At 46.1% G+C, this 21,671-nt stretch overlaps 1 protein-coding gene across 5 annotated transcripts in view; it reads right to left on the reverse strand.

Annotated features, from left to right (window-relative positions):
• The window catches only part of POLE (DNA polymerase epsilon, catalytic subunit), a 64,303-nt gene that overhangs the window by 21,793 nt on the left and 20,839 nt on the right, over positions 1 to 21,671 (reverse strand). For all 5 annotated transcript variants that reach the window (XR_015549838.1, XR_015549837.1, XM_087423525.1 and 2 more), the window contains exons 17-29: positions 19,572 to 19,700; positions 19,393 to 19,495; positions 19,159 to 19,305; positions 18,585 to 18,730; positions 15,249 to 15,397; positions 13,999 to 14,091; positions 13,615 to 13,759; positions 11,035 to 11,192; positions 10,474 to 10,669; positions 8,374 to 8,588; positions 5,229 to 5,331; positions 4,698 to 4,778; positions 4,463 to 4,585 (exon numbers count right to left, since the gene is read on the reverse strand). Coding sequence is in view for 3 of the 5 variants with exons in the window: in XM_087423525.1 (XP_087279651.1) it covers positions 4,463 to 4,585; positions 4,698 to 4,778; positions 5,229 to 5,331; positions 8,374 to 8,588; positions 10,474 to 10,669; positions 11,035 to 11,192; positions 13,615 to 13,759; positions 13,999 to 14,091; positions 15,249 to 15,397; positions 18,585 to 18,730; positions 19,159 to 19,305; positions 19,393 to 19,495; positions 19,572 to 19,700 (1,788 nt within the window). In the remaining 2 variants the exon portion in view is untranslated. The remainder of the gene's footprint in view (positions 1 to 4,462; positions 4,586 to 4,697; positions 4,779 to 5,228; positions 5,332 to 8,373; positions 8,589 to 10,473; positions 10,670 to 11,034; positions 11,193 to 13,614; positions 13,760 to 13,998; positions 14,092 to 15,248; positions 15,398 to 18,584; positions 18,731 to 19,158; positions 19,306 to 19,392; positions 19,496 to 19,571; positions 19,701 to 21,671) is intronic.

Genomic DNA, 21,671 nt, shown 5'->3' on the forward strand with positions numbered 1-21,671 from the left:
CTGGCTCTTATCCAGTGCTCGCACTGAAAAAGTCAGCTGCCATGCTGTGAGCTGTCCTACGGAGAGGTCCACGGAGCAAGGAACCCAGGATGGCCTCCACAGGTGAATCCTGTCACCAGCCACCACAGACAGCTTGGAAGCACATCCTTCCCCAGTCACTGGGGGAAGCCTTCAGACGAGACCACAGTCCTGGCTGACACCTGACTGCAGCCTATGGGAGACCCTGAGCCAGTGGACCCAGCTAAGCTGGGTCCAGAATGCTGACCCACAGACCACAGAAAGTGTGAGATAATAATACACGTGTGTTGTTTAGGTTGCTAAGTTCGGGGGTCACCTGCTACACAGCAATAGATAACTAATATACATGCTTATGGACCATTTCTAACTTTTGTACTTTCCAAGTATCTTCTTCAAATTGTGACTTGTCTCTTCATTTTATGGTGACTTCTGTGCTATAAAAAAGTTTGCGTGTTTGTTTTTGTTTACTTTCTATTATAAAAATTATGAAAGTACAGTAATGAAATCCTATGTTATTATTCAGATTCAACAATTATCAACATTCATTCTGCCATTCTTGTTTCAGACTATAGAAGATTTAAATTTTAATTGAATTTATCAATCTTTCCCTTTATGATGTGTTTTTTATGTGTACCTTAAGAAGCCCTTTCTGGGCCGGCCCAGTGGCATAGCGGTTAAGTGCGAGTGCTCCATTTCAGCAGCCTGGAGTTCGCAGGTTCGGATCCCGGGCACGCACCGACGCACTGCTTGTCAAGCCATGCCGTGGCAACGTCCCATATAAAGTAGAGGAAGATGGGCACGGATGTTAGCCCAGGGCCAATCTTCCTCAGGAAAAAAGAGGAGGATGGTTGGCAGTGGATGTTAGCTCAGGGCTGATCTTCCTCATCAAAAAAAAAAAAAGAAGAAGCCCTTTCTACTCCAGCATCATCAGGATAGTCTCCTGTGTTTTCCTCTAAAGATTTTTGTTTTCTTTTTCAATTTAGATCTTTATTTGGAATTTGTTTTTATATTCAGTGTGAGATAGCAACTTACTTCTTAAAATAGGAAAAACCATTCCCCCCAGCATCATTTATTGAATAAGCAGTCTATTCTCTCCCTAATAATTTGTGATGCCACCTCTGTGATGTATCAAGCTGCCATATATATTTGGATATGTTTCTAGGCTCCCTATTAGTTCTATGCTCTATTGTCTTATCAAGATTTACAGTGAGTAGTGGTTAAGTGCTCGCGCTCTGCTGCTGGCGGCCCGGGTTCGGATCCCGGGCGCGCACCGACACGCCACTTCTCCGGCTATGCTGAGGCCGCGTCCCACATACAGCAACTAGAAGGATGTGCAGCTGTGACATACAACTATCTACTGGGGCTTTGGGGGGAAAAAAATAAATAAAAAAAAAAAAAAAAAAAAAGATTTACAGTGAGTCCTGTTATATACTAAGATAAATTTCACCTCCTTATTCTTCAAAATTATTTTGGTTATCCTTCATCTTGCTCATCATATGAATTTTAGGATTAACTTGGCAAGTTTCATCAAAAATTTTTTGCAGATATTTTAATTGGAATTATGTTGAATTTTACGGATTAACTTGGAGCAAACTGTCATATTCCTTCCATCCATGAACACGGCATATATCTCTACTTATTTAGGTGAATTTTTATATGCTTCAATAAAGTTGTATAATTTCTTTCCATACAAGTCTTGCACACATTTTGTTACCATGGATTTATTCCCTGGTATGTTACTTGTTATTATAAATGGTATCTTTCACAAAATATTTTCTAATTGTCTTTAGTAAAAAAGAAAGCTATAGATTTTTATATATTAGCTTTGTATCTTAATAGTCTTGTTGAAATGTCTTATTAGTTAAAACAATTTCTGGATTTCCTTACATTTTATGTGTTAACAATTATATTACCTGCAAATGACGAGTTTTACATCTCCCTTTCAATCCTTAAAATTTAACTTGTTTTTCTTGTTTAATTATGCTGGCTAGGACCTCCAAACAATTCTGAATACAAGTGGTGGTAATAAGCACCCATTTCTTGTTTCTTACTTTAATGCTTCTAATGTTTTGCCATTAAGTATAAGGTTTGCTATTGGGTTTTGGTAGACTTTATTAGAGAAGCATCTCATCTTTTCTGATTTTAACTGCTCAAAGTTTTATCGTGAACAGACATTAAAGTTTATCAAATGTTCTTTCTGTATCTATTTGAGATGATCCTCTAAGTCTTCTCCTTTAATAATAAATTAACAGATTTCTCCTAAGATTAAGTAAATTAGCAGATTTCTAAAGTTAAACAACACCTGCCATTCTTTGCATAAATCCTACTTGGACACAATGTTACTGTTTTTATACTCTGCAGAATTTAGTTTGTGGCTATTTTTGTATCTATTGTTCCTAACTGACAATGGCCTGACTTTCCTTTCTTATCCTGCCCTATCAGTTTGTTATCAAGGGTACCAAAAGAGCTAAGGAGCCTTCTCCTCTTTTTTTATTCTCTGAAATAATTTGTTTACAATGTTGGGTAAAATTCCTCTGAAATACCATTTGGGTCCAGTGTTTGTTTCTTTTTAACTATGATCCAATTTTTTAACTGCTAAAGTTCTACTCAGGTTTTCTATTTCTTCTTAGGTCAATTTGTTTTTTTGTTTGTTTGTTTGTTTTTTCTTGTGAGAAAGATCAGCCCCGAGCTAACATTTGATGCCAATCCTCCTCTTTTTTCTGAGGAAGACTGGCCCTGAGCTGACATCCGTGCCCATCTTCCTGTACTTTATATGTGACTCCGCCACAACGTGACTCTACAAGCAGTGCGTCGGTGTGCGCCCAGGGTTCTGAACTGGTGAACCCCGGGCCGCCACAGCAGAGCACGCGCACTTAACCGCTTGCGCCACCAGGCCCTCTTCTTAGGTCCACTTGAATAGTTCTTCTAGGATACTACCCATTCCATCTGAGTTTTACAACTGTTTAGCAGAGAAAGGTAATTTTCATTTTTTAGGCTTTACTATATCTGCAATTATGTCTGTTTTCATTAAAATAAAACCCAAAATATCTATCTTGACAAAGATTTGCCTATTTCCTAAGTCTTTTCAAAGGTCAAGGTTTGGTTTACTATCTGTTTCATTCATTCCTTTCATTCTACTTCCTGGGTTTACTCTGTTGTTCTCTAATTCTTCCATTGGAAGCTAATTTAATTTTCTATTTGTTTTTCTTTTCTATTATATGCATTTAGATAGATAATATGCATATAATTACTCTTTAGCTGTATACTACAAATTTTGATAGTATTTTCATTAATGTATCTAATTTCCATTTTTGACTTCTTTGATGTATGAATTATTTATAAATGTTTTTTCTTTTTTAATTTCCAAACAACATAGTCTATATATAAATTATTTGGAATCTGTCACAACTTACTTCACGGCGTATGTACAGTCATTATTTTGTGTGTTCTTGAAAAGAATGTGTATTCTCTAATTACTGAGTGCAAGTTATATTTCTTCACTAAATATAGTTCCTAAATCTAGTTAGTTGTGCCACTCCAACCTTACATATTTTTACTAGTTTTTGATCTGCTCAATTGAGAAGATGTGTTAAAATCTCCCAAACTGACTGGATGTCAATTTCTTCTAATTAGGTAAATTTTTACATTATTTAATTGGAAGCTAAACTACTAGAATTATTATATATTTCTAGTGAATTGTGACTTTCAGTATTATTTAATAACCATCCTTATCCCTACTAATATTTTTTGGCTTAAAGTTTATTTTCTCTGGCATTAATTTAGCTACATCAGCTTCGTTTTGGTTAACATTTACCTGGTTAACATTCACCTGGTATATAAAAGATTAAAAGATTCATCTTTTTAATCTTTCTGTGCCCTTATCTTTTATGTATAGCTCTTATAAATAAGACAAAGTTAGATTTTAAAAATCCAATTTGAGAATCTGGTTTTTAGTAGGAAAGTTTGTATTTTGCTCTGGTCTAAAGCTCATTTTCCATTTTCAGCACCTGAGAATTTTCTTTTTGCTCTTCTGATTTTAGCTATGCCTTTCATTATACTGTCTTCAGCATTTTTTTTTTAGTGTTTCTAATAGATTTTTATTTTAGTTTAGAAAACTGAAGTCTCAAGGTACAGTGATTCATTCCAAGTTTAATTAGTAGTCTAATTAGTACACCCTATATTTACATATAAGAAGATAGTTTTTCACCCTTAACTGATGAAGCACAATGTGTTTCCTATCACAAAAGAACACCACTGGGAAGAATTAAAGAGTAAAGTACCAAGGAGTACATTTTTAGAAAGAAAGAAAAAAAATTCTAGATGGTTCAATGGAAGCATCCAAAATCAGGACAGCAGCATGGGGACTCTGGCGCTCTGGGTGCCCTCGGGACCCTGCCCAGCCCCGACCGTCGTGGCCTCCATTGTCCTGGCCAGGCCCCATTACCTGTCTCTTGCCCTCAAGGACGAAGAGCTCACTGATTTTCTTCTGCTTGTAGACGTCATTCTTCTCCAACAGTTTTTTGTGCAGCCAGTCGGGGTGTTTGACACGTGGCACTGGGTTCTTCACCTACACGAAGGTGACACTGATCACTTGTCTGACTCTGCTAGTTGGGGCCAGGACCAAGTTTCTGAGGCTTTGAAGCCACTCTGGCCCTGTTTCCACTGGCTCTCAACCTCACCTGCTGCAGAGCTGCAGGAATCGTGATGATCTTCTGTATGGCACTTCCTAGCCGCTCGATGTAGTAGTCCCAATCCAGAATCTGAGTGTGCAGGAAACGAACAGCAGGGGTGCATAAGAGAAAAGCAGCAGCACTACGCTCCACTCGATGCCGAGCACTGTACTGAATGCTTCATGTGTCTTATTTAATCCTTTTAGAAATTCTATGATGAAAGGTGCCCATTTCACAGAGGAGGAAACTGAGGTAGAGAGCTTAAACGACTCTCTAGATCAGAGCAAGTAGGTGGCCGAGCCAGCACTAGAACCGTGAGCCAGAACCCTTGGCCTTAGTCTATCCAAGAGAACAAAGGGCCTCCCTGCCTCTGGCTTTTCTAGTTTTTCCCTAAAGTGTAACCATTTCCTCACCCATCACATATCAGAAAGGAGGAAGTCAAAAGTGAAGACTTCAGACAAAATAGTGACCCAAGTGAGGGACACTCTGCTCTGTCTAGCTCTCCTAAACTTCTAGGAGCAGAAAAACATCAGCACGCACCGTCCGAATATCAAAGTCTTGAAGGGAAGAACTCTTAAGCCATTTCCGGAGAAAGTGCTTCCTCACCGTGGGCTCTGCCTGGAAAATGGCAAGTGGGATGGCCCTGGGCGAGAAGAGACATAAAACTCACAAACGTGAAAATCTCCCTAAATCCCATCACAACGCTCATCAGGTGTACATGTATTTTATGTGGAAATAGGACTTACAGCCTAGGTTGCAACCTATGTTTTCATTTCATGTTGGTATTTTGTATAAACTATACCTTATATCTAATGCTTATCATATTTAATAACTAAATAATACTTCATTTTATTAAAATGTCATGGTTTAACGCACAATCCCCCCACCGTTGGCCATTTGGTCTGTTGTGTTCAGCCACTGTTAACAGAGCTGGTTTACAAATGTCCTTACGTAAGTTATATATTCATGTGCATGCATATAATTAAACATTCTTAAGGTGTTATTTGTTGGGTAAAATACAGGAAGAGTCTATCTGCTTTCCTGAAAGAATATGTCACTCGCAAAGCAACAGGGCCCCTCTTCGATTCATTGGAGGAAATATTTGTTATTATAAAATATTATAAGCATAAAGAAACTTAGAAAGGACACACTTGTGTGTGCACCCACCTGGGCAGCCACACCTAGCCCTATCAAACTTCAAGGCTTGTCACTTTTACTTCACATGTGAAAAAATAAAGACAAGGATGGAGCCCCCTGTGCAGCTCTCCTGACCCTCCTCATACAGAAGTAAACACAATCCTTATTGTGGTGTTTATCAATCCCAGGCAAGCTTTTATACTACTCCTATTTGTATGTACCCATGAAAAAATAAGAGTATCTTCCATGTTTGTAAACTCTACACAGATGAAAGTATACTGTATATATCATCCTGCAACTTGCTGTTTTTGTTCAACAGTTTTTGAGCTCTATCAGGGTTGTAACATGCAGCTGTGATTCAATCATTCCAAAGCCTGTATCGCATTTCACTGCATAAAAAAATACATTTACCCATTTCCTGGTTGATGGACACTCATGGTATTCCCAATTTTGCTATTAAACACAATGTAAACACATGCGGTGGTAATGCAAGGCATGTCCCCAGAAGTGCTCAACTGTGGGGTGAATCAGGCATCTCCTACTTCATGCACTGCTGGTTTCTCTCCAAAGTGACTCATCCACACTCCTGTCTACACGGTGAGTGCTGGTCTATGTGGTTACCAACAACTGGTTTCATCAGACTATTTCCAACCAATGGGTGTTTTTAAATTATGCATTTCCTGATTACTGTAGTTTGAACATCTTTGCATGTACTGTCCATCATTTTTCTTCATTTGTGAACTGCTGTTCATATCTGTTGCCTACTTCTTCTTTAGGATGTTTGTCTTTTTCTTATTGATACATAGAAATTCTTTATTTTATTCTGTATATAATCTATTTTAGCCTTATATCAAATTCCTTCTCCTTTTGTTATGTCTCTGGGGATTTCTTTTTAAGAAGATATTCACTGTGTCTCATTCATTTTCTTTTCCCTCCAGGCCTTTCTAGCATAGGTTAGAACACTGATTATTGAAGTTTCTATCTTTATCAGTTATCTACTGCTGTATTACAAACCACCCCAAAACTCAGTAGACTGAAACAATAACCATTTTTTTGCTTGTAAGTCTGTAATGTGAGTGGTCTCGCCTGGGGGAATTCGTGTAGCTGCAGTGGCCTCCATTGTAGGTGTGGCAGTTGTTGTCAGCTAGGCCTCTCTCTGCTCACGACCTCTCAGGCTCCATGGCCTGGGCCTCTCTCTGCACACGACCTCTTCGCCACACCAGGCAGCAAGAGGCCAAGAGCAGGCCGGCCCCGTGGCTTAGCGGTTAAGTGCGCGGGCTCCGCTGCTGGCGGCCCGGGTTCGGATCCCGGGCGTGCACGGACGCACCGCTTCTCCGGCCATGCTGAGGCCGCGTCCCACATACAGCAACTAGAAGGATGTGCAGCTATGACATACGGCCATCTACTGGGGCTTTGGAGGGAAAAAATAAAATTTAAAAAAAAAATTAAAAAAAAAAAGAGGCCAAGAGCAGAACACAAGTCCTCTTACAACCAGAGTTCAGCAGTCACATGTCACTCCTGCCACATGCCATTGGTCATAGCAAGTCATAGGACCATCCAGATTCTGGGCAAGGGGAGAAGACACACCTTGTTGTGGGAGGAGCAGCCAGCTCCATTACCAAAGTGTCATGGATGCACTGCCAAGACGGTCTTCAAAACAGTTTCTCTTGATGGTGCTTAGCATTTTCCCGTGTCTGCCCACCTGTTCTCAAGACTTGCCCATGGAGCCATTTCTAGTCCCCGAGCTCTTGGCAGGAAAACTCAGCCATGGTCATGGGATGACAGGCAGAGTGAGTCCTTTCTTTCATCTTATGCACCAACAACAGGAAAAACCAGGCTGTCAATACTCTGTATTTTCCTGTTTCATTCACACAGTCTTTGCACAACTCAAATGGTCCAATGGCACTGGGTGACAGAACTGCCCTGCTGACCCTGAAGTTTCCACAGTCGGGACTGGACACTGCTATCTGATGGAATCCTTTGCTGTTGCCTTTGTCATGTTCCAAAAGCTAGAGGACATTTCCTTCTGGCCATAAAGGGAGTTGGGAAACTTGGCCCCCTCAGTGCAATGGAGCCTTAGGTGCTGGAGCATTCTGTGAGGCATGCCACTGTGACCTCTCCAGCCAGGGCCGCATCAGTCTCCTTGAGGATGCGAGTGATGTGGCACCCTGTCCTAAACCTGAACTGGACCTTGTGATGGGGCCCATCATAGCTGACCCTCCAAGACACTCCCATACCTCTATGCCTGAGAGGGTGCTTTCGGTCTGGCCTCCCAAGAACCTAAGCCCCAGGTTCCCTGGGGCTCCAGGTGGACGGGCTTACCACGCCCTCTCAGGGGTCCTGCCAGTGCCCCAGCAAGCCTTCCTGTCATCTGATCTCCAGGGGGTCAGAGGCCAAGTCCCTCCCTCTTCTAACACTTGGCTGTTCCTGTTCTTTTTAAGGAGCTCACCTCTCTATGGAGGGACAGAGGTTCCACAAAAGACACAGGTTTCCAACATGAGAATCCAAGTCCTTAAGGAATTGCTTCCTTAACCCTGGAAACCCCTACCTCTCTGTGACCGGAGACCCCTCTGGCTTCCGGGAAATGATGTAGCGGCAGCTCAGTCCTGCGTCTTTCACCATCTGATCTCCCAGGAACTCGGCCAGGCGCTTGGCCGTGCTGATGGACGTCGACTTCTGCTCCCCATAATCTTCCAGCTTCCGAGACATGGAACGGTTCTCAGAGATCAGCTCAAACAGCTCAGAATCAGGCATGTTGGCTGCCTGGAGAAAGAGGCAAGGGGCAAAACATCACACAGAGGTAAAGGAGCCTCACCCCAAGCTCACCCTGGACTTTCCTCCCATGGAATCGTGCGTTTCTCTAGCCTGATGAGCCGACGGCAGCAGCGGAATGGGGCTGTCACCAGTGTACAGCAATACTTAAGAAAACCACGCACAAAACTTTAACTTTTATTAAACTATGCAGAAAATATCAAGAAATGTTTATTGAGCCATAAGCATCAATGCTGCAGAAAAAGGAGAAGGACAAGACAAGAACTGGTGATTTTTCCTCTAAAAGGAAGAGAAAGACAGGGAAGGGAGGAGCCAAGAGGGAGGAAATAGAGAGAGACTGGCCAGCTGGAGAGCCACTGGAGCAACTGAGGAGCCAGTGGTATTCCTGGTCGATGAGGAGTCCGAGGAGCCTGAGGACAAACAGCCACATCTGTTCCCGTGCACACGCTCCTTTGCACACGCAGCCCTGACCCCCCGCCCCTGCCCCTGTGCACCCGCATCCCTGACCTCTCGCTCCTGATCCTTTGCACACGCAGCCCTGACCCCCCGCCCCTGCCCCTGTGCACACGCATCCCTGACCTCTCGTTCCTGCTCCTTTGCACACGTGGCCCTGACCCCCCGCCCCTGCCCCTGTGCACACGCATCCCTGACCTCTCGCTCCTGCTCTTTGCACCACGCGGCCCTGACCCCCGCCCCTGCGCACACGTGTCCCTCACCTCTCGCTCCTGCTACTTTGCACACACGGCCTTGACCCCCCGCCCCTGCCCGTGCACATGCGTCCCTCACCTCTCGATCCTGCTCCTTTGCACACGCGGCCCTGACCCCCTGCCCCTGCCCCTGTGCACACGCGTCCCTCACCTCTCGCTCCTGCTCCTTTGTACACGCGGCCCTGACCCCCCGCCCCTGCCCCTGTGCACACACATCCTTGACCTCCCACCTCCAACATCCCATAAGATTTACTTGGCTAACGAGAGTTTCGTGTGATCTTCCCCCTTGTGCTTACTCTCGTGTATGGGTCAACTCTATGCAGAACAAGATGATATGCCACGAAACACAGGAAGCCAGAAAAATGTTCTAGAATATTCGAGTATTCCTTTCTCCCAGAAAGCCTCCTCCTAGCAAACAATGCAGGAAAGGAGGGAATGGCATCTGTACAAAGATGTTTGATGCAACATTATTTATAACAGCGGAAACCTGAAGCCTGATACCCAACAGTAGTGGACTGGTCTGTAAATTAAGCCACGCAAACTTGATGAAATACAAAGACTACAGAGCAACATAGGCTAATGATAAATTCCACAAGAAGGTGTATTTAAGGATAAGGCAATACTGTCATTTAAGTTGTAGAAATTATGTGTGTGTTTATAGAGCCTACAAAGATTTAAACAATCAGGGCCAGCCCTGTGCCTTAGCAGTTAAGTGCGCGTGCTCCGCTGCTGGCGGCCTGGTTTGGATCCCCGGCGCGCACCGACGCACTGCTTGTCGGGCCATGCTGAGGCAGTGTCCCACATACAGCGGCTGGAAGGATGTGCAACTATGACGTACAACTATCTACTGGGGCTTTGGGGAGAAAAATGGGGGAAGAAAATTTAAAAAAAAAATTTTCAAAAAAAAGATTTAAACAATCAAGCTGATGTGATCATCGGTAAGTTTTTCTCTTACCATTCCTGTTACTATTGTGTATTTGCTTCCTTCACAGAATCCTGTCACTGGATGCAGAAACTGAGGGGGATTCTGAGAGGCACTGGAAGTCTTGGGATTTTGTCAGAATTAGCCTGAGTTCATCTGTCACCTGCTCCTCCAGGAGCCCAGGGAATACTGGGTCCCTCTGCCCACAGGATCCCTCAGAGCCAGGTGAGGAGGAGGGCGGCCTTACCTTGCTGTACAGCACATCCAGCCAGTAATCGGCCACCTTGGCAACAGAGCCATACACTTCCTCTAGGGTGCTGCCCTTAAGGAAGGCCTCAAACACTGAGGACTGGAAGATTTTAATCAGCTGCAGCTCCCCGCGGCGCTTGACCTCGAAGCCCTTTAGCTCAGCCAAGGAACCATCCTCGTTGAACACAGCATATCTAGAAACACAGGTGAGCACAGCAGTGAAAGACAGCCTGGGATCCTGGCTTTTTGCCTTCCTCCTTTTCTTTCTGAGCCTCCCCTCCAGCATCCATCAGGCAGCAAACACCTCTCCATCCTGAGGTTTATGCTTCTCCAACATAAAACAGATTTAAGGGCCTGGAGCCTGTAGAACCAGAATCTAACAGGTGGAGAAAGAGCTGGTGGCATCGGTGGCAACAACAGCTTTCCAAACTGAATCAAAAAGGTCATAACCAGAATTGAGGTCTGTTTCCATCCTGGCTCCTGGTCCGTTTCCTGGATGGGTTGCTAAGTTTCATCCTTCCTTTTCCTTTCCCAAGAACAAAGGCTGTGGGACTCCTACCTCTTCTTCAGTTTCTTCCCTTCTTCCTTGGAGGCTGGAAGGATCATGGCAAGGTAGGGTCCATCGACCTCAAAAAAGATGCTGTTCTCTGAGTGGGTGACATAGGTGAGTGAAGAAGGCTCAGCCAGTTCCTGGTACTGATCGTTAGTGAAACCTTCCTGTAAAACAAGCACGTGAAGAGTGGGCAGCCTCACTCATAATTGTCCAGACCTGGGAACAACTGACTGCCCTCCAAAGAGTGGACGGATCAGCAAACTGGGGCTCTTCTGTATAATGGACACCACTCAGCAAGAGAAAGGCATCAAGTTCTGACACACGTCCAAGGTGGATGAACCAAAGTGCATTCTGCTAAGTCCAGGAGGTTATACACCATGTTTCCATTCATAGGACATTCTGGAAAGGGCAAAATCATCGCCCAAAGAACACACTGGGGCAGCCAGGGTTTGGGGGTGGGGAGAGGGGCTGACAATAAAGGGGCAGCTCTCAGGAATCTGTGGGGTGTCTGTGGATGGAGCTGTCCTGTGTTGCTCTGTCGTGGTGAACACCAGACTCTACATGTGGGTCAAAACCCACAGAACTGCACTCTATCAAGAGAGAATTTTACTGTAAGTAAATTAAAAAGCATTTAACCAGGACATCGAGTGTCCCCAAGACAGACTGCAGACTGGGACAAATGACCCAAATGCATTATCAACATATGACAGAACCCTGCTGAAAGGCTGGGGAAGAAAAGAGCTGAATTAAGTGACTTTGGCAAACCCTGTTTTGACTAGGGAGCATAAGACTAAGGTCAAAAACAGCTTATGCAAACACTGCAGTGCAGCTATAGATTCATTGCTCACAGCAGTACATTCTGATCTATTTTACACATACTAAAGTTGAACAAATAAGTAAATATATTGAGAAAATTAGAGACAGGTTTCTCACTGCAGAAGAAAGAAGTTACTAATAAAGAAAGGGGACTAGATTGGAGCCAGATATATCAATACAGACTCACCTTATATATTTAAAATGTATGTGCAAATAGACAGAGAAACAAATAGATATGTGGGGGGGGGCAGCATACATACACACATTTCCTGGCTCAATGCACTGTGAGCAGCTAGAAGCAGTGACACCCCAGCAGCAATGGGCACACCAGCACCTTATTTTGGTTTCTAACACCATTCTCCAGTGAAAGAAACCCAGGCTTCTTGGAGAAATGGCTTATTCTAGGGCTGGAACAGGGAAAATGAGGCTGGAGCATCTCGTAGCACCAGGAAATAACAAAGTGCTTCAAAAAAACCCAAACCCAAACCCAAACCCAAACCAGAGAACAGGGGCATATCTCAAGAACATGTGGGTAAAGGTGAAGAAGCACCCAGTGGCCAAAAGGGAACAAGATAAGCAACAAAACACACCAGGACAGCACTGGGCTACAACCCAAGACCACAGATACCCACGAACCCATACTGATGCCACACACGACTAGGTACAGCAGTAAGCGAGGGAATAAGTGGGAGAGAAGTGGACAAGCCTTCCTTACAGGATTCCAGTTAATAAATGTACAAGGAATGAGGGAAATGGAATCACCACAGGGGAAACCACCCAGAAAACACCAGTGCTGACTACTGCAACTAGAGCGGCCGAAGGTGCTGAGACTAGTGGGCCAGAGTTTAGGGAGAAACGGGACATCTGCATAGCCTCAAAATATCTCCTCCACAGTATTTATTAATTACTGTGGTGGCTTTAATATATGGCCAGACTCTGACACTCCTTGGTCTTCGAGGGGAAGCTTAATTCCTCTCCTGGGTTGTGGACTCACTGACTCACTCCCAGAACATGACTGTGGGGAAGCCAGCAGGCAGCAGCTGCACCAAGTGACCGGCAGCACAGACCCTGACACTGGGCACCAACAGAATGCCAACACACGGCATGTCATCTCTGTGGCCCTCCTCCAAAAAACCCAAATAACCTCAATCCAATAACAAGAACCAACAGACAAGTCCAAATCGAGGGGCAGTCAACAAAATACCTGAGCAGTACTCATTGAAGTGTCCTGGTCATGACAGACAGGAAAGACCGAGGGGCTGCCAGACTGAAAGGGACTAAGGAGACAGGACGACTAAAGGCAGTGTGGGGTCCTGGAAAAGCTGAGAAACCCAAATAAAGACTGTAGTTTAATTACAGTGTTGTGCCAACATGAATTTCTTAGTTCTGACAATTGTATTGTGGTTTATAGAAGATGTTAACACATTAGGGGAAGTGGGCTGAAAGGTATATAGGAATTCTCTATCTTTGTAACTTTTCTGTAAGTCTAAAATCATTTCAAAATAAAAAGTTAAAAGCAAGATAGTCTGGGTGCTACGCTGAAGGGGAACACAGACTCACTCAAGTAACTTTTAAGCATAGCATTTTCGGTACAGATCCGCAGGCTACAGAAAAACAATCTGAATGGTGGAGGAAGCGTGGTCTGAAATTAGGAAGCAGAGTGTGCCAGTCAGAGAGTCAACACAGCCCCCTTTCCCAAAACCCTGTCAGAGCGGCGGCGCTAGGAACCCAGGCCCCGATGGTAGCCCCTCGCTGGAGACCCAGACTCACCTTGACCATGATGTTTAACATGGCCCCAGGGTAGGAGATGGTCACCTTGGGCTTTTTCATGTTGGTCGTCTTGATGACAAAGTTTTCAGGGAAGCTGTTGGGCAGGACGCACCATATTCCATCTGTGTCCAGCTCTAAGGGCCTCCTTCAGAGAAGCAGAGAAATGAGGCCACAAGGATGCTGGACAGTGGCCCCCACACAGTGAGAACCCAGTGTCAAGTCCTGACAGCAGACAAGGCCCTTCCTGGCCATGAACCCATGAAACGAAACATCCACCAATTTCCAACTCCATCTTTGCCAACCTGTTTCTTCCCACTCCCGGACCTCCCAGCTTTCCCTACTAGGCCACGCCACACCCATGGCTGACCAAAGCGCAGCGCTCACCCAATCTGCTCGATCAGCTCCCGTGCCTGGGTGATGATGTTGGCCCCCGTGAAACAGACAATGCCGGCCATCTCCATGGAGTACCACCGGGCCCTGCGAAGGACAGTCACAACTGGGGGCGAGAGAGGCTCCCTCCAGAGGGTCATGAGGCAGAGGGAGAGAAGGATGTCAAGAAGGGGATGTCTGAAGCAGGGAAGGAGAACTAAGGCGGAATCTAGCTCTGTGCTGAGGACACTTCTCTGTCCCTACTTCAGGGTGTGAGGCTCAGCTCAGGAAAGTTCTGGAAGAATGCAGCACGCTGCCACTGTAACAGCTTATGACCTCAGCCTCAGCAGGACTCAATACTAGCCCAGATGGTCACGTGTTCCCCATAAGCCTTCTCCCACTCTGCCCATCATCATCTCATGCCTTCTCCATTCTCCCAAACCCCAGCTCATCCTCCGACTTCTCAGAGAAAATACAAGCCTGCAGACACCCTCAGCTTCCCGCCTGGCCACCTGACTCATTGTTCCTACACAGGGTCTCAGCTAGAGGTGTCAGGTGACCTGAGGCCAGCCCATTCTGCCCATGGAACTCTGCTCAGGTTCTAGCCTTGCTCTCTGCCCCTCTCTCTCTGTCATTAAAAAGCAACAACAAATACACAAAGGACCCTCCCTCAAACCTAAACCCTGACGCCACCACCACCTTTCTCCTTCTCCAGAGCCGCTCGTGTTGACCCTCCTCATGCCCCCTACCCACAGTGGCCAAGCCACTTTCAGTGACCTGCTCTCCCCATGGCCCCCACTCACCACTGTGTCCAGTGGACACACTCGGGCCCCACTTTGCCTCACCTCCTTGCAATGCCCAATCCTGGAAACACCCTCTGTATTGGCTTTAAGACCCCCTACTCCTGGCTTTCTCAACTTCTCAGCCGGCTTTACACCTCTCATTAGTCACACGGTGTTGCTTAGCAACTGCCCAGACCCTCTCCACATCCCCAAATGATGACATTCACTAAGTTATAAATAAGCCAGAAACTACCAAACCGCTGCCTCCAGCCTAGGACATTCAGACAAACACGTCCAGTGATATTGATCTTCCTCAGCATCCTAGACCTTCTGAGTCAGCACGGCCCTGCTGCTCAACCCCCCACCCCAGCCCTGCTCGCTCCCAGATTCCCTGGATGGAGGCCTACAGGTCCCTGACTCTCCCCTCTCGCCCATTCGTTCACTCGCCCTGCAGGCATCCAGAGCCCCCAGGAAGCAGCGCACCCTTTGCGCATGACGTAGCCATAGAAGGAGTTGAGGATGCACTTGTGCGCCAGCTGTAGGGAGTCGTACAGCACCTCCATGTTCCTGCAGCGCTTCACTTCAGCCGCGTCACCCACCTCCATGGCTGCTGAGAGCTTCTTTTTCCACACCTGAGAACCACACAAAGACTGATCACCTCCTAGATTCTCCCAGCTCACATTCTTCAGTCAATGGCCCAAGGTTTCAATAATTTGAAAATTTCAAATCCACAGAAAACACAGTACCGTGAAGATTGTACCCACTTCTCCTGGAGGAACTACTGTTGTTTTGCCACATTTCCTTTATTCCATTCTCTCTCTCTATTAGCACAACCCATTGAAAGTTGTAGATGTCATGACCCAACCCCTCTAAATACTTCAGCACACAATTTCTAGGAACAAGGACATTCTCCTACATAACCACAATACCATCACTACACCCAAGAAATTTAATGTGGATATAGCACTGACTTGTCCCTTACAGGGTCTGCACGACTCCCAGGCCAGAACAACAGGGTGGCTTCTCACATGTTAGGAGTCACCTTTAATCTACAACTGTTTCGTGTACGGCAGATGTCCTGAAAGGAGTTCTAAACACAGAGGAACATGTCCACGTCACATTTTTGTTTTGTGAGACCAATGACTAGGAGAAAATATTCTGTTACAGCAACAACCCACTTGGACACCTCAGACTTGGGGCAACTTCACTCTCCTGGGACAGAACCCAGAACCTGACAGCTGGCTGGAGAAGCAAATGAAATCCACGTCTGAAGACCAGCAACAGAGGCAGGGGTTTTGCTCCACCAAAGAGGTCCAGGGGCTTCTAATCCGAGTCCTGTTATTCAATTTACTCTTAGTTACTGCACTCGACAAGCTGAATTACAGGATTTCTCAAACAACAGACCTCAGAAACCGCTGACAGGCAGAGAGCAAAGTACACATCATTAGAGGCAACATCTTAAGATAACAGTTTACTCATTAGCCATCAGATGGACCAACTGCTTATCAGGTCCTGTTTCAAGCACTGGAAGACGGACACAGCAAAGCTAACAAAGGACCGTGTGCTATTCTGAATGGTTGCAATGGAAACGTTCTGTTTACTGTGGTGGTGGTTACACTGCTGTGTGCGTTTGTCAAAACCCACAGAACTGCCCACCTGAGAGGGTGAGATTTACCCTATGTCAATTTCACTTCAATAAAGTGGACACGACCACCAGGGAGGGTGATGGACATGGGTGCTCAGGGGCATGTGAACTCACTCTTGCCTGAGCAGCATTTCTTTCCCTGTTTGCTGAGTTAGATGCTGTCACAGTGGTCAAACATTTACATTCTCCTCCTGTCTGAGAACATTTCACCTTTACTCCCCCAGCTCATGTATTCTCCGTACCTAGAAGAGTGTCTGGTACATAACAGGCACTCAACAAACATCTCAAACGAATGAAAGGCTCCACAGAATTTGTATCAGACTGGAAGCCATCAGATCAGGAACACTGGGCCAGGGGGGTGGGGCACAGGACCCCAGTAACACCCAGTCCCAGCCGAGGGACACATGGTGACACCTGGCCCTCATGTCCACAGACAGGCTGCACCCCCAGGAGGCCGAGCCTCAGCGAAGAGGCCAAGGGACAGCTCCCCCACTGTGCTGGTGGGGGTCGCGTTGGCAGATCAGTTCCCCCTGCTTCACGTGAGGAAGCCAGTCTTAGCTAACAGGTGTCACGGGGTGGGCTTGAGACACCACATTCCCGGCTTCTGTGATATGGCTGGCCATCCTGAGGCCAAGGCGTCCTAAGACGAGGAGCCAGGCCTGTGTGTGTCTGTGTTAACTGGACTTAGGTGAGCAAGAGCTACCCAGGAGGTCCCTGATAAAAGCAACTGATAAAGACATGCAGAGAAGGCCATAAATATTTCAGCAAATTCCCCATCCAATGTGAGAAGAATTTTTTTTTAAAGGTTTGATAAAGAAAAAAAAAAATTAAGATACTTATTGAGTGCCTACTATGTGCCAGGTACTGCATTAGACTCTGAAGGAGACAGTAACTACACTTTCAGCACTTGTCTGATTCGGGAGATGGATGAAGAAGTAACCTAATAGTTATAAAGTGAGATGGTGTGGCAGTTCCTCAAAAGATTAAAAATAGTTACCATATGATCCAGTAATTTAACTTCTGGGTACATACCCAAAAGAACTGAAAGAAGGAACTTGAAGAGATATTTGCACACCCATGTTCACAGCAGCATTATGCACAAAAGCTAAAAAGTGGAAGTAACCCAAGTGTCCACGGACAGATGAATGGATAAACAAAATGTGGTATATACATACAACGGAATATCATTCAGCCTTAAAAAGGAAGGAAATTCTGACACATACTACGACGTGGATGAAACCTGAGGGCATTATGCTAAATGAAATAACCCAGTCCCAAAAAGGCAAATATCATACGATTCCATTTATACGAGGTTCTTAGAGGAGTCAAACTCACAGAGACAGAAAACAGAATGGGAGATTATTGTTAAATAGGTGTAGGCTTTCAGTTTTGCAAAATGAAGAGTTCTGGAGATGAATGGTGGTGATGGTTGCACAACAATGTGAACGTACTTAATGACACTGAACTGTACACTTAAAAAAAGTTGTTGTGTTATGTATATTTTACCACAATAAAACAACAACAACAATAATAGTAATAATAATAATAATAAAACGTGATGATAATTGTCTATCAGGGCAGGGCAGGATGCGAGATGATCAAGCAGCAGGGACCTTTTTGAGTCTAGCAGTGAAGGAAGGTCTTTCAGAAGAAATAACTCAACCTGCTTAAATATAAAACTATTACCTGTTGATATTACAGCTGAGGTGTTGCTATGTATTTTCCTTGATCCAACTGGATTAAACATGTTAGTAAAAACATTCCCCTAACTCTTCCCAGTCTGAGGTCAGCAAACTAAAGGGACACATGGCAAATACCATAGACGTGTGGGCCTCAGTTTCTGCCGCAGCTGCTCACCTCCCTGCTGCAGGGGAACACGGCTCGGTTCCAATAAAACTTTATTTATAAAAATGGCCAGCCCACCACAGTTTGCTGACCCCTGCTCTAAATAATTACTTCAAAAGCAATCATTCAGAATAGTTGCAAGGCCTCAGGCCCTTAATTCTTTAAAATTAAAAACAACTAGCATTTATTGTCTGAATGCATGTGCCAGCCCAGAGGTCAGAGAGCAATGCATCCCAGTTGGGGGAGCCACGACTGTCCAGACAGCACTAGACAAGGATTCTCATCCCAGAAACTAGACTCTGTTCCAACCTCACAAAGGTCAGACTCACTTTGTGGAGACCTTTAAACTCATAGCGCCTGTCCCGGAAGGCGCGCACCGTGTCCACATAGAAAGAGTTCTCCCGCTGGCAGATGGTGGTGAGGCGCTCCTCCACCTTGGTCACATGGATCTTCTTGTATGCTTTCCGGCAGTAATCTGAGGCACAATGGAGAGCAGGGAGCACATGAGACTCAACACAGCAGACAGTTGGACCTTCTGGACAAGGCCAAAGAAAGCTAGGATGCAAGAATGTCAATAAACATGGCTTTCTAGGTTAACACAAAGGAGCAGAAAAGTCAGAAAGATATGCTGCTAGTTTGTCATATCAGACAGAGGGCAGCCCCAGTACAAACGGGCCAAATACGCCAAGACCACAGCGGGGAGAGGTCATTATCTGAACACTTGCCAAAAGAGAAATGAAGAAAGGAAGCCTACAGGAAGAACTAGTTCACACAATCTGATCTGGTTCAACAACTGGTTTAACTGACCTCAGGCTGTGATGTACCAACACAGCCCAACGCAGGCCCAAAAGTCAGAGGAGACACAGTTTTTAGAAAGCTGCAGCTAAGTCCCAGGCTGCTCACCTGCCAGCCTCCTCTTCTCATATTTAGCCTGCTCCTCTCGGGACAGCTCATGGAAGGCCCGGGCTGGGCCCTCTGGGGTCAAAGGAGGGAACTTCTCTGACTCTAGCTGGTGCTGGATCCGATGGTACTCACTGCGACTGGCTGGCACTAGGAGGGGTAATGGGAGAAGAGTCTGTGATAAAGAACTGCCCACCTGCTTCCCGCTGAGCAGCCCCACCTGGGGCCGACACTCACTGAACTCGCCCCTCCACTGCCAAGCCATCTTCCTTTGGCAGTTTGCTCCAGGCTTATTGAAGTCACAGGCGGCGCATGTGGCCTCGTCCACCATGGCAGAAGGCTGTGGAGGGGATGGAGAGGGAGCAATTAGAGTTCAGGCAGAAAGAGCTTGATTCTGATGTGGGAATCTGTCTTACCTGTAGGCGGTTTGTCAGGATGATGTTGGGGTACATGGCCCCCACATCCAGGTGGTAGATAAGGGGACACTCAATTCGGTTAGGAACATCTTTCAGGGAGGCGAGCTTGGTCTTAATCTGATCACACACCTAAAGAGAAAGGGGAAAGAAGTGGAGGCTAGTGACCAAGATAAAAACTGGAGACTGCACAGCCAGAGCAACAAAGAAAGCACCACAAGTCCCAGATGGATGACTAACAGTGGCCACCAACAGCAGGCCCCAGAGGTGCTGGAGGCTTGCAGGAAAGGGCAGAACTCTAATGAGGACAACATCGTGGGAAATAGCAGCCTCTACCCCAGAACAACTTTTGGGGTTGGGAGAAAACTGCCTAAGACTGTCTGTGGCCCACTTGCCAGTGAGTACAGGACCCGGCTGGAGTATCAACAGCTACCCTTCCTGGGCGCCCCCGCGGTGCAGGCACGTGACACGCTGTCCCCGTCCCAGCGAGCCCTCACCTGATGGATAAGAAGGCTCTAGAGGTAGCGTGGGCTCAAGCACAGGCCCTCTTGGACCAAACACCAGGCTCTGAACCGCATGGTTCTAGACTGTCTCCAGCATTACTTTATAAACCAACGAATCAGATTTCTGTTTCCAGTTAAGGGTTGAGCTGTTAGCCTAAAAACTCTCCTGATACCAAACACCTAGAAATCCTGCATGAAATATGAAAACTATCCCTGTAAATGCAGAACTGAGCTTCTAAGTTATCCCAGAGTGCAAAAGTGAAGAGCAGACTCAAAACCAGAGCAGTGAGTTAACTCAGAGGGTGCCTAACAGAAGCTGGACCCTGTGTGGGGGTCCCCAGGACCACCCGCAGGGTTTGGTCACTCACAGTGAAAGGACGCAGCTCAATCAGCAAAGGGAAAAGGTGCATCGGGTGAAGTCAGGAGGAGTCCAGATTCCAGCTGGGATGAGCTTGATTCTTCCAGCACCAGACTGTGACAACACGTGCCAAGTGCTGTCCCCCAGGGAAGCTCCTAGAGACCCAGCACCCAGGGTTTTTATTGGGGATGGTCACATGGGCACCTCAGCCTGCATGTACTAAAACTACGGACTCCCATGGGCCGGCTCCGTGGCTTAGTGGTTAAGTGCGTGCGCTCTGATGCTGGCGGCCCGGGTTCGGATCCCGGGCGCGCCCCAAGGCACCACTTCTCCGTCCAACGCAAGGCCGAGTCCCACGTACAGCAACTAGAAGGATGTGAACCTACGACATACAACTATCTACTGGGGCTTTGGGGGGAAAAACATGAATAAATAAAATCTTTAAAACTACGGACTCCCAGAAGGAGAGCAGGTGCTCAGCATAAAACACAATGTTTGCACAAGCAATGTAGCTACGTGAGGCACTCCTATCAGAGAAAGGCGAGAAACCTCCTGAATCCCAAGTTCCCAGGTGCCAGCCAAGGGCCAGCCTTGCACGCAGGCCTTTCTGAGGACGGCCATCTCACGCCCACAGTGTGAGCTCTTCTGCACATTTCTCATACCTCCTCGGAGAAAGGCAACCTACACACTACAGGAAGATGAAATGCAGAGCCCCAAATAAAGGCAGGACTCTCAAAGGCCACTTCTGTAAAATGATAAACTAGAACAAATCTGCTCACCAAAACCACCACTATTCTGGGCTTTGGACGAAGAAATGTCTTCCCTGAGCACCTGTCACCACAGGCCAGCCCTTCCAACAGGTCTGTAGTTTATGTACTCCAGTTGGTCTGGGAACCCTCCAGCCAAGGAACCAGATAAGAAGGAACCCCAGGCAGGCGTCACTTCTGTGGAACCAGGCAGAAACAACCCTAAAACTACCTGATGGCCCTCAACAGGCTGCCTGGGACTTCCTGCTGAAGATGAATTCACATTCCAAAACTACAGATCATGGGAAGAAACACCCAAGACCAAGAGCAGACACAGTGGGAAGAGACCCCTGAGAACTTCAGAGAATAAACCTCCTGGAGTAAATGCTAAAATGAGCATTGCTAAAAATACTAAAGACCAGAGGCAGCTGCGTCAGGTTGCAGGAGAAGATGGCAGTCTCCACAGACAAATTATGAAAACAGAATATATACATAT

The sequence above is a fragment of the Ceratotherium simum genome, chromosome 35 (genome assembly GCF_057802395.1).
Source record: "Ceratotherium simum simum isolate JZ-2026a chromosome 35, ASM5780239v1, whole genome shotgun sequence".
Taxonomy (NCBI): Eukaryota; Metazoa; Chordata; class Mammalia; order Perissodactyla; family Rhinocerotidae; genus Ceratotherium; species Ceratotherium simum.